The sequence below is a fragment of the Physeter macrocephalus genome, chromosome 12, assembly GCF_002837175.3.
Source record: "Physeter macrocephalus isolate SW-GA chromosome 12, ASM283717v5, whole genome shotgun sequence".
Taxonomy (NCBI): domain Eukaryota; kingdom Metazoa; phylum Chordata; class Mammalia; order Artiodactyla; family Physeteridae; genus Physeter; species Physeter macrocephalus.
In genome coordinates, this window is record NC_041225.1 from 26,519,404 (window position 1) to 26,532,102 (window position 12,699).

Consider the following 12,699-nt stretch of genomic DNA (forward strand, 5'->3'; position numbering starts at 1 on the left):
CTGCTCTCCTCAGCCCTGGCCGGGTCGATTTTGGTTTCATCTTTTCAGCTGTCACAGCCGCGTGGCCCACGCCCCATCTGTGGGGAGCTGATCCGGGGCTCGCTCTGGGCTGGGACCCGGCTGGAGCGGGCTTTGGGGCCTCCTCTCCGGGGGACCCGCCCTCCCCTCCCCAGTCTGCGCTCTGACCTGCCCCCCCTCCTCCCCGTCCTTCAGGGAATGACCCTCCCTTCCCCATCCTTTCCTGACGCCCTATCGTCTTCTTATCACACCACACAACCCTCCCCTCAAATTGACATACATCGTTCCCTTTCTTTTACGCTAGACTCTTCCACTATTAAGGCTCCCCCGGGACGGCACGCGCCTTCCGTGCTCGCCTGCGGTGGGGACAGCCCTGGCCTGCCGACTCCCACCCGGTCCTCACCCTGGCCGGCCCTGGGACGGGATCTGTGCTGCTCTGCGCCTACACGCTTCCAGCTTCCCCTGCGGCTCACGCCTCTCTCTCAGGTGTCAGCTGCCAGCTTTTCCCGGCAAACCCGCCGCCCTCTGTGCCTTCCCCGATCTGGGCTGCTGTTCAGCCTCCGTCGAGGTCTCCTCTCTAGGCAGTCTCATCCCGTTTCTACTAACGCTGCGGAGGACAGACAGGGCCACCTGTGTGCCTGGCCTTCTCCAGGTGTCCAGGCTGGCCCTCCGGCACCCTGCGGGAATATCACGCACAACTTCAGCTTCAGTCGGGAAAATCCAAGCAGTCGTTCCCCTATTAGACGTGGCCCTGGCTTGATGACCGGTTTATCGCCCTTGCCATGGACCAGGGAGACTCCTAGACGTCTTCTCAATCTCCCTCCCTTTCTCCTTCTCATGGCCTGTCCTGCCAGCCTGTCTCGGGGGTGTTCCTTGAATCTGTCCGTCTGCCACTGCCTCCTTTCTGCCCTGGTCTCCCGCGTGGACCGTGACGACGGCTTTTAGAAAATGCCGTGGGTTTCCTCTCTCACGCAGGACCGGCACAAGCGTCGCCCCAGTGAAGTCTGCGGGAGGCCACGGTCCCTGATGCCCACAGCAGGGGCCGGAGCTCGGTCACGCTGTGGCCATGCTGTCTCACGCCCCCTCCTCGGCTGGGTCGGGAGTTCCGGGGGGAGGCCAGAGCTGTGTCTCGTCCATGGTGTGTCCTCTGTGTATCGAACACAGTGTGTTTCAAACTGGGTGCAGGCTACTTTGTGGAATTCAAGTGGACAGAAATGTGAGCAGGGGACACTAGCCCAGAAAAAGCTAAAAAATAAAAAGTAGAAAAAGAGAGACATATCTTCTATGGAGTCCTTTAATTCTTTTACATGTTTATGGTACTATAAAAAAATTGCATATGAGTAAATCTTTAGAAACGATTTTCTGTGGATGCTCTGGGAGGTGTTTGTAACACTGGTGTCAGAGCTGAGTCCCCACGTCACGTGAGCAAAGGTGAGGCGAGGTGTGATCTGACCGGGTCTGTGTGAGCAGGTTCGGGGTGCAGCTTGTCAGGACACAGGCCGCGTGTGACTGCACTTAGACGTTTCTTGTGAAAACATGGAGTCAGGAGGATTGTTCAGATGAGAAGGAATTGATGCTCTACTTTGATGTCTCAAAGAAAAAGTGCACAAAGGAGCTCTTTCTTCTTCAAACATTAGTGCTTTGGGTCCTAACGCCTTCTTTGTAGATGAGGACAAGAAGTACAGAGCGTGTCACCTGCCCCGCGACACACAGCTTGTTAAGACTGAACTCGAAACGTCAAACCCAGGTCTCCGTGGAGACAGATGAGCTCAGGGTTGGGACAGAGGCGGGCTTAGGCCTGAGCTCAGTTCTCTGCTCAGCCCAGCTCAGGAAGCTCTGAGCGTCTTCAGGGCGCTGGGTGCTGTGCTGATTCCCGGGAGAGGCGGTGACCATCTGGCCTTCATGTCCCTCATCTGACAACAGGGCCAATACCCCCTGCAGGGTTTATTGGGATTAGATGGGTGCCAGCCAGCGGGGTGCCCGACCGCAGGGGCTGTTGGGGCAGAAGCTGCTGTGGGTGAAGCGAACTGGCCCTGCTCATGTAACACACGGGCGCGGGCCCTCGCCAATCCGCTGCGGCCGCAACACTGCGCCTTGGCCCGCAAGACGGTTCTGAGAAACATGGCTTTATCGTTGCCAGGGGCCACTTGCAAACCTGGAGCCACGATAGCTTCTACAAATACGTCACCTGCAAACGCTCTGCTAAACCTGTTTTCTAAGCTGCAAGCTTTTCTCTGTACTTCCAAAGCCGACCATTGTGATGGGAAAGCAACATCACCCCTCAGCTGGTCATTGTCACAAACAAGCCGAGCTCTGACATTTTCCCCCGCAGAAACCGTGCCTCGCAGAATGAGGAAAACCCCTACCACCTTAGACTTGAAGTCAGGATCTGACACAGAGCCATTTCTGAAAATGTGCCTTTCTTCTGAGCCATCAATCCTAACCCTCCCTAAATAGCTGGCATACTTTATATGCCGAGAGAAAGATGAACAAGAAAAGGGCACATCATTTCAGTTCTAAAAGAAATTTAGTTGTCTTCATAGGTCAAGTGCGTATTCTCAGAACTTAACTAATTAAAACGGATGTGTGAGATCCAAACCCACCCAAGTTAAACCCTCTTACTTAAGATTTTATTGTGTAGAAGTGTCGGGACAACATGAAATAGATTTTACAAGTAAAATGCAGTAACACGTAAGTACTGGTTCATGGAAATGGAGGAGTTCAGATAACTGGGCAGAAGACGTCTCGAGGCCATTTTCCTTAGGGACGCATAGCCGTGTAGTGCGGGATGGATGGCTCAGAGACTATCTAAATTCAGTTCTACAGTTTGTGAGGAGAAAAGGAGAGAAGTGACTGGCTTGGGGGTCACAGGGCAAGTTAGAAATGAAGTAAGGACCAGAGCCCCGGCCAGCTGCTCGGAGGCCAAGCTGCAGAAGGCAACACCGGATGGTGAGCCCGGGTCCTGGGGCAGGTCTACGGGGGACCACGCCGAGGAAATGCTGGAGGCTGCGGGGCGGGGTAGAGCCCTGCTCCTGGCTGAGCTGCCCGCCCGGACAAGGAGGGGACACCTAAGTCAGGCTGCACTGACCAGAGATGGAAATGACAGAGGCGAGGAGGATGCAGAAACGAGTCACAGGTGTGCGCGCTCCAGGGCGCTCGTGAAACACGGACTTACTTTCTGGAGGGACCCTATCTTTGTGCGGGCATCCGGACAGACTGCGGTGATGCGGATAAAGCCCGGTTACGTGGCCCGTTCCATCGCACCCGGGGGTGGGGCACTTGCTCTCTTTCTTTTCTGCTCTCGAGGGATCTAAAAGCGACAACAGGTGTCAATAGAATGAATTTTTTACCAGCTGAAGACAAATGTGAAAATTTAACAACCGAAGAGACCTTGATCAATAAAGAAACAAAGCAGGTGTCGGGGACAGACTGTGACATCCGTGGGTAGTTCTTTGGTTTGGGGTGATGTTTTAACCTTAAACGCTGTAATCATGAATCATAACATATTTTACTTTCGATACTAAAGAAAAAAAGGCTCTCCCTACCTGAACTCTTGATTAATTGTTTCCCGTGTGTTACATGATAAGCCGTTGCTCAAAGAAATCAACATAAATAATGATGAGACAGTGACCTTCTCAGAGAACAAAACGTTTCCGTGATCCTTCAGCAACTGCTTTGTGACATCCAACCAGGAAACATAATGCCATTTAAGCACTCTTGAGCAGAGCTTCTTTCTTACTGAGCGCTCTGACTGCATGTGCTGCTGGTTGCACAGTTTTACTGGTGCTGAGACTTCTCCTCCTGCAACACTGTCCTTAGCACACGCCAATTCAGCACTTTTCTCAAGACCAGCTGAACTCTCAGAAGGCACTGCAAGCAAATGACCGGAATGGTGGAAATCCACCTGACAGAGGTGATGGGCGTTCAATGTTTCAGAAGCTGCTGGAGCAATAATTGGATTTGATCTCCTCGTCTGTACTTGGAACCAGAGGCTGCCTCTGACAGCTGTGCGTGCATGCACCAAACTAAGAGGTGACGCTTCTAGGCAGCCTGTGGGCTCTGCAGCACCAGTCGGGGTGGAGCAGGGCAGACATTTGGTCAAAACTCGAACGGCAGATGCCAGAAATGCAATGACACTGCTAACAAAATTATTTCTACATCCAGAACTGACCACAGCTCATAAATGTGCGGAAGATAACTCCAAAAAACCCAGACCAAAGAGTCACATGCGTGTGTGAAACACTATTTTTGAGCCAGTTTTCAAAACCAGGCGCGCAGATGATCGATAGATGGCGGTTACTAGGAGTCTGGACCAGGGACGCTATAGTTAAAATTTCTTTAAGGCTTTAATATTTTTATAGTGATATCTCATTAATCAGGCCAATCGTGATCACTGGAAAATAGATGTTTTACTTTTGGCAAAGAATTCATTTTATATCCAGAAAAAAGATTGGTTTAAAAATTTTGGAACTTTTATGGGCTTTTTTCTCAAGTCATTCATGTGAACTTGAAACACACAAAGGACTCACAGGAATATATAAAGACTTTTATGTTTATATAAAAATCCCTCCTTTTATTTTTAGCTAACATTCTATTCTCTGAAATGTGTCTTTAAGGTCCTGGAATCTCTTAAACCAGTGATGGTGTTGAGGGTAGTGTCCTAGATATAACAGTCGGCTGCTTCCTACCATTATTTATAGACAATCATCTCTGAAGACCAATCTAACCCTATGCTGTTGTGACTTCATTTCTAAATATCTTATTGGAGCTTCTCTTACATGTGCAACCAAAAAGCTCAGCGTTTTATTGCCTTTTGAGTAATTTCATAATAATAGTGGTACAACTGAATGAAGGCAAATATAAAATAGTAAGTGCACAGTAACAGTTTCAAGGAAAATATTATTTAAGATCATAAACTAGAGATATAATTTAAAACCATAGACTAGATATAAAGGACTTTTAAAGGGTAAAACGTAAGTTATAACTACTAGTAATCATTGCGACTCTTTTTCACGAGTATGTTTACAGTTTCCTAACAAGTTATATTATTTCACGATTTCGAAAGTGTGCTGAGGTTAAGTGCAGATCTGTGCAAACACCGTGTGGCTTCGTCTACTGCAGTTTTGGAAACACCAAGTGTGTACTCTCCTCTCGATGCCTGCGTCCTGGTGGAGGTGGGTCTCCTCTGCCTTCACCAAAACCACCACCACCCCCCTTGCTTTCTCCCTTCTTGCAATGCCAGTTCATCTTGAAAGCAAATCTTTGAACGAACACGAAACAACCAAGCAAGCAAACAGGCCAGTGATTCAACCAAAAACCCTGCAAAAATGTCTAGAAAACACTGTGTGCTGTGTTTAGGCTGCGCCCTTCCTCCCTTTCCGGCAGCTGCTTGAGGAGAAGAAAGACAGAGGACGTTCTGTGATGAATTTTTTTTTTTTTTAATATCTTTTGGCCGCTCTACGCAGCATGTGGGATCTTTGTTCCCCAACCAGGGATTGAACCTGCACCCCCTGCTTTGGAAGCTCAGAGTCTTAACCACTGGACCACCAGGGAAGTCCCTGTGATGAACTTCTTTTGTTTCAGCTCAAGCTTTTGGAAAGGTTACTCATTTATAATTTAAATCATTTTGAGAAGATTGTGTATGAATGAGAATTGGTGTGAGTGTTCTCTCCACGTTTAATAAAATAGCAGAGATGCTGACAATAGATTGGTGATGTGCTATGTGTCCGTGTTGGTAAGAGAGCACACAGCTTTTTTTGTTGTTGTTTTTTAATAAGGAAGGCATTCATCTCTTTGCCCCATTTTGGTGTCCTTGCTTGGCTTTATTTATTTGGTTTTGAATGTAACTACGGACGTCTTCAAAAGAAATTTGGAAGTGATGTGGAGCACACCGGTAAGAAACGGCGATTCGCTTTGATCAGAGCAGGAAGATCTGGAAAAACTGGGGAGAGGCAGAAATCGGTGCTTTCCAACTCATTGGGAAAGTCCAAATCCCCACCCCTTCCCCCATTTCGGGGGAAAAAAAGCACATCCTGGTTTTGGGGTTTTACTGTTTGTTTCCATGCTGTCCCCATTTATTTAGGGGAAGCAAGTGATTTGAATTCCACTGCTGGCCAAAAACAGAATAAAAGAAAATAACAAGAATAACAAAACAAAATGAGTCAAAATCTACAGCAAGCTGCTGGGTTGAAAGGAACCGCAGAAACCAAAGAAGCCACGGCAAAACATCGGGTCCGCATGAGCCCGCGTGTTTCCTCAGTAAGTAGAGCGCTGCTTTCTCAATGCCCAGACTCAGTCCTGAAATGCACTCTGCAGAATCCCAAACAGAACGCTACCACATTTGTCCACCTGAGCCAGCCCACCAGAAAGGACACTATTTCTTCCTAAAAGTGTCTAGTTCCTACGGGAGTCTCAAATATCCAACTAAAGATTTCTAAGCGATTGCGCTCTAGTTACAGACACACAAGCTGCGTCTCCTCGTCTTGGCAACACCCAAAGCGAGCTCGATGCCTCCTCACTCCATGGCCTCTAATAGACGACACTTCCTCAGTCTGGCCTGCACCTGCTTTACTGAAACGATGGTCAGCACCCAAGCACCGGCCCCATCCAGGACCCGACGGGCCTCTGGCTAAGGTTCGTCTCCAACCGGGGTTTGGTTAAAGCGAAGCCCAGCGTGCCCCTGGAGGTACATGCACACACGGAGAGGAGAATACACACCTGTGTAACCTCAGAAAAAGGAGGTTCTGATCCTTTGATGTTTCCGTAGCAACGGAATTTCAAACCAAATTCTTGAACCTCATTCTAAGGAAACTCAATATTCATCAGAAATGGGACAATATACAGAACAGAAAAACTTTTTGGTGCTAATATGGAAGAATTTAGGGAATCACCAATTTCACCCTTGAAGTTGCTTCTCACTTATAGTTCTGAGAGTCTTGTAATTGAAATATTCACAAGGTCCTACACGAGGTCAAATTATCATCCGCCTCGCATTGAAAGCGGACGCAGCTGTTACTGGAAGCATGAATTCAATCATTCAGGGTGGAAATATATATATTAGGTGTAGTGACTCTGTATGGATATGGTTGAATTTACAGATCTATGCGAACACGTGCCCACAAAATTCACAGGTGGAAACCTGGTTGGAACTATCACAGTGGATGGTTTTGAGTGTCTCCCAAAAAAGCAAGCACCATAACTGTTTCCACGATGGAATGGAACAGTGAGGGGGTGCATATACTAAAGGGATGGCTATTGATCTGAGCCTGGGACACTCCAGGCCATGCGTAGCAGACGGCTCCCGTTCCTCACGACGTTAAGATAACGAACGTGCGGTCACTGCCCTTGTCTTACGCTATCAGTCATCCTGTTACTGTTCAACTTCTGCCAGGGGTGTTTTCTATGGGGGAGGTTTCATCGATAACTGCCATTTGATGATCGTTTTATAAATCACGATGCCACCTACTCAAGGCAATTTACCAAATACGTGCCTCATCCCCGATGGACTTTTTGTCACATGACCCCCCGCCACTCCGCACGGATTGCGGTTCATCTGTCAGAACACAGGCTCACCCTAATATTTTCTATCACGTGATGGGCTTGCGCTCTGACCCTGTCTTTCCAAGGCATGCATTTTCCATGGAAACGTCATGTCATCCAGCTGCTTTGTGTATTTCTCAGACAGACATTTCATTTGCTCTTCAGAGACGTAATCACAGAGTATAACTCTGGAAATCAACTCTAAGAAACATGCGCGCGTGACGTAATGGAGTGGGATGTGCCCTTGAATCTAGCCTACACCTGGCAGCTTTCAGCCCAGCGCACGCTTTCATGAGGCAACTTACGTTAGGTAGAAATATTACCTTTACCATAGTATGGCTTTTTGACATGGCTGTCACCGGACTTAGGCTTCCTCTCCTCCCCGGGGAGCGGTCGCGGTGACTGGTCCTCGTAGGACCTCAGACTGTCCCTCCTTCCCGCCTCCACCGCCATCTTCTCCCTCATGGCCTTGGCCCGCTCGGTTTCCAGGGCGATGGCTTTCTCCAGGAGGGTCAGGTTGCCCTTGGTCATGTCGAACACCTCCTCCGACCTGTCCGAGTTCACGGAGGTGGCGTCGTCCTCCTGCTCGCGGTACCCATCCTCCTTGACGCAGCTGGAGAAAGTCCTGGGTCTGGGGCTCAGCTGCTCCTCCAGCCTCATCAGGTTCATCATGTCCGAGTAGCTGCGGTCGGGCGTCCTCCCCGGGAAGTCGTCGTGCGGGCGGGGGCCGGGCTGCGGGGGCCGCTCCTGGGGGCTGCTCTCGCTCAGCTTGCGCGCCAGGTCGAAGCACTGGTTGCGCAGGCACTCCAGGCTGCTCAGACACACCTCCTCGTCGCTCTCCTCCACCAGCTTCTCCGCCAGCCCGTTGTTGGCGGCCTTGCCCGGCGTCCCGCAGTTCGGGCTCCTGCCCTCGGGCGGCGCCAGCGCGTCCGCGTAGCCGCGCTCGCCCGCGCGGTCCCCCAGCACCGCGCCGTGGCCCTGGGCCAGCAGCTTCAGCGAGTCCACCGTCTCCCTGACCACGTCGCTGTCCAGGTCCAGGCTGAGCTCGCCCTTCCGGCCGGGGGCGTCGTTCTTGTCGCTGTCGTCCTCCAGGCTGTGGGACGTGTTGCTGTTCATCTCCGACTCGGTCCGCGCCCGGTACGCCGCGTCCTCGGCGATCTTGCCCAGGTTCAGCAGCGACTTGGCCACCAGCTCATCGTAGTTGTCGTACTCGTCGTTATTGCTGTCGTCCTTCTCCGCGTCCTGCATTATGCGAGTGCTGTGACAGTTCAGTTGACGGCCTTCTGCAAAGAAAGGGGGAAAAAAAAAAAAAAAAAAAAGGACAAAGAAGAAAAGAAGAGGAAAAAGTGGCTAGAACTTGTAGCTGCAACAGCGCGGACGGCGAGCTCAGGGCGCGCGTTACGCCCGGCCCGTCACGTCACAGGACCCGGAGGCCCACCTGCAGGTCCGAGGACAGTGGCGGCAGAAAGAAAACGCGGTGCGCTCACAGCACGGTAGGCCATTAAAACACCTGCTGCAAACGACGAATGTCCTGAATTAATATTCAGCGCAACCACTCTATAGGATAAGTATAATTTTAAAATATTACTTTTCCCTTACTTCTAAATTGTCAGCATTACTCCTTTTATTGGCCTTCTTTACTGACAGCCCAACCAGATGCATAATAATTCTGCTCATCGTATGACTAGGCTTTCTAAGAGTTGGTGACCCTGTCGCCGACTTGTATGCAGATGTGCACACCAATCGCTTTTAAATTGTTTTCACGGTGACGCTCGGGCAGCACAGAAGAAAGCCCGAGGTTCTGGAGGGTCCTGCAAGGATGGGCCGGCACTGATTCTGGGCGGTCAGTATGAGGAACACACGTTGGGGCTGGGAGTGGTTTTCCATTTTCTACCTTAGTGACAACTTATCAAGATACACAGTGAAGCAAGAGGAACACGCCCCAGCGAAAGCTTAGAAGGGAACTGATTCGCTGTGGTTCTTTATACGTATCTCAGCAGGTCGGAGAGGGTGGGTGGGGAACGTACGCGGTGACCAGATGCCAACGGAAAGCAGGACTGTGATGACCCGGTGCCACTGTGACACACTACCCAGCATCCCCCCCACAGCCTCGGGAAAACTGTGGTGAGCTGGTGGAAATAACCTGTGAAGAAGTGTCATAGCCAATCTCAAAAACTATTTAGGAAAACTCATTTTAAAAAAGGCCAAGTTAAAAATTACACGAAACCCCTGTGTTTCATCTGAAATGTATTCCGTTCAACACTAAAGGCATAGCTGGGACGATCTCTCTCCCTCATGTTACGTGATCGCTACCACGTGTATCGCAAAATATAGATACTACTAAATGGATTCTCAGATGGACCCCTCCCCTACTTTAGGTTGGATTTGGTTAACTGCCTGCCATTTTCAAATATACTCTTTGTTGCTATGATTAAATCAACCAGGGTAAGAAGCACTTTTAAAGCTTATTAACGAGGAAATGAGGCGCATTGATTCGTAGAAGATGCCAGCTGACTCAGAGCTGACTCAGGGACCCCAAGTGTTTTCTTTCTGGATTTTGTGCTGTCTCCTCAGAACCGGCTTTTGTTGGTGAACCGGGTTTGGACATCGGCACATCAATAGCAGAGAACAACATCCTTGCTAGCCCACACACAGAACCAGCACATTTTTGAAATCTAACACATCTCTCCAAACCTCAGCAAATCAAATTTGCCGTGTATTAGTCAGAGAGCACCTCTAATTGCACCAAACAAATATCGTATCTCTTCTGGATAATTCCTAGGAGTCAATCTCCTTAGAATAAGGATACACGTTTCCCCGAAGGCCATCAAGAGGGAGGAAAACAAAACCAGCAAACGCATCAGAAATACCGTGGAAGTGTTCACCCAACAGGCACACCTGACACGGCCCAGCGCTAAGCTCTCAAGACTCAAAGGCACCCCTGCCTTCGGGAACCCTTGAAAGTGTAACTTATAGTCTCTTCTCAGTGTGTGCACTTTGGTCGTTATATTCGTGGGCTGATCAGAGAAGCGGCCTCTAGATAACCAGCCTGCCTTACCTCTGCACGAAACTGGCGTTTTTGGGGAACCAGCACCACTGCACCCACCAAGAACCAACCACCAGATGAACCTACAAGTTGTGGTTTGAAAACAAGGCACCACGTGCAACCGCTGGAAGCATTTTGAAAGTCGATTCTAAGCAGAAGCCGAGTCAAGTAAGAGGTGGCGTTGTCCTGATTTCCTTCTCACTCTCTCCTGTCACCTGAAGAGCTTGGAGTAGGAGGAAGTCAGTGAAAGGAGAGACCAGGGCAGAGAGGCTATGCCCTCCACCCCCGCCCGTCTAAACCACGGTGAAGGCTGCATGGGAGCCTGATGCTGATGAGGCCCACAGTTTATGAAACTCCCCACCTTCCTACCAAACTTGTCATCTGCATGATTTTCATTAATTCTCCAAATTCAGAATCTCAGGATGATCTTCAATTCATTTGCCCCAAAGAGGAAGTGGTTTCCCCTCAGTGTCACACAGAAAAGGGACACGGCTCAGCTTTCCAATCATCAGACACCTGTTCATGTCTCCACTCCTTGCTAGGTGACCTTATCGCTTTACAAGGAGATTAAAGGAAGGTGGACACACTTCCTCACACAGCCTCCCAGCCACACAGGGGAGGGAGCCTGCGAACAAGCTGGGGGGTCCTTTCCCTTCTGAAGACCTGGACGCTGCAGGCCGCCCCTTGCTGCGTAGCCACATCAGGGTGACGGTGACAGGGGAACTTATACCTCCTGGTCCAGACCGGGCCTTTGCTGTTACTGGCTGGGTGACGCTGGTGGCCCGAGCCAGGCCTGAGCCCTTACTGGAACCACGAAAATTCTGTGCCGCATAAAGACCCGCACAGTGAACGAGCCCTGCACGCCTGGTGGCAGGTCTCCGGGGAGGCCGGGCCCACACAGCAGATGTGGAGGACTTTGCCTACTTGTAGGAGAAATCTGGGGCATCAAGGGACACCGGGTTAGCGTCTGACTGAGCAAGGCTCGGCTCTTCCTCCTGGGCGCCAGCCTCTGTGCCCTCCAAGGCTGCTGGACCCCCAGCAGTAAGACTGGGGGTGTCTGGAGACACTGCATGAGTGGCTGAAAATCCTGGCGGGTTAATGGACGTTTTCAAGTTATCGGTATTGAACTCTTTCAAAACGCATGTGAGATAAAGTCTAGCCTTAATGATGTGGGCGGATGGAAGGGATCCATCAGGCAGCCTGTCAACAGGCAGGTTCTAAACTTCAGCCTCCAGAATTCAAAATCATTCACAGCGAGCTTTTGGAATTCCATCTCTGGTTTTGTGCTTTCAGGCAGTTTACCCTTCTAGTTACGTCTTTGCTGAGGCTCATAATGAAATGGACCACATGTGGAAGTGGGCTGTGGGAAACGGGCCAGTTTTCTGGGCCAGCCAGGCATTAACAACATGGTACCGACAGTCCACAAACTAAATTTCCAACCCAAAGAGAGTCAGGAGTCGATGGAGGAGTTCTTCATGTGATCAGTGATCCAGGAAGCAGGGAGAGTGCATTTGTGATGAGAAAAGGCATTTACCAGAAAGTTATTTTAAAGTTCAGGCCCACATTCTAAATAAAATAACACAGCTACTCAGACAGAGGTTTAAGGAGAAGGCCAAGGTATCTCAGTGTCCTTTTTGTGGTTTTCTATCTCGAGCCTCTTCTCTGGCAAAGCTGTGCGGTAACAGGAGGGAAAGGCACCTGCCGGTGGGGGCCGGCCCAGGGGTCCGCCTCTGGGAGGGGCTCACAGGATGGCCGCACCTGGGTGGAACTTGGAGGAGACCCGGCCAGCCCCTCCGAGGGGAGGAACCTGCGCCCAGAAGCACAGGCGGTTCAGTGGCTCAGGGTCTCCCCAGTGTTTCCTCATCAACCAAGAACCTTGTTTTTACTGTAATTACATGCATTTTTGGATTCCTGTGTGAGCTGTGTAAAATGTCGTAGGTCTGAATTTTATCTCCTTTGAATCAGATTGTTATAAACAATTTAGGCTCAGTAGCTACAGTTAGAAAACCAAAAACATTTCTTTAAAAAAATGGAGGGCTTCTCTGGTGACGCAGTGGTTGAGAGTCCGCCTGCCGATGCAGGGGACACGGGTTCGC

The 12,699-nt window shown here is 50.2% G+C and overlaps 1 protein-coding gene across 3 annotated transcripts in view; it reads right to left on the reverse strand.

The window, feature by feature from the left end:
* The window catches only part of MYT1L (myelin transcription factor 1 like), a 152,714-nt gene that overhangs the window by 89,745 nt on the left and 50,270 nt on the right, over nt 1–12,699 (reverse strand). For 2 of the 3 annotated variants that reach the window (XM_024118873.1, XM_024118872.1), the window contains 2 exons: nt 7,887–8,840; nt 3,194–3,328 (listed from right to left, as the gene is read on the reverse strand). In XM_024118873.1, coding sequence (XP_023974641.1) covers nt 3,194–3,328; nt 7,887–8,840 — 1,089 coding nt within the window. Of the gene's footprint in view, nt 1–3,193; nt 3,329–7,880; nt 8,841–12,699 lie in introns of all 3 variants that reach the window. The other variant, XM_024118871.1, reaches the window with a different exon arrangement.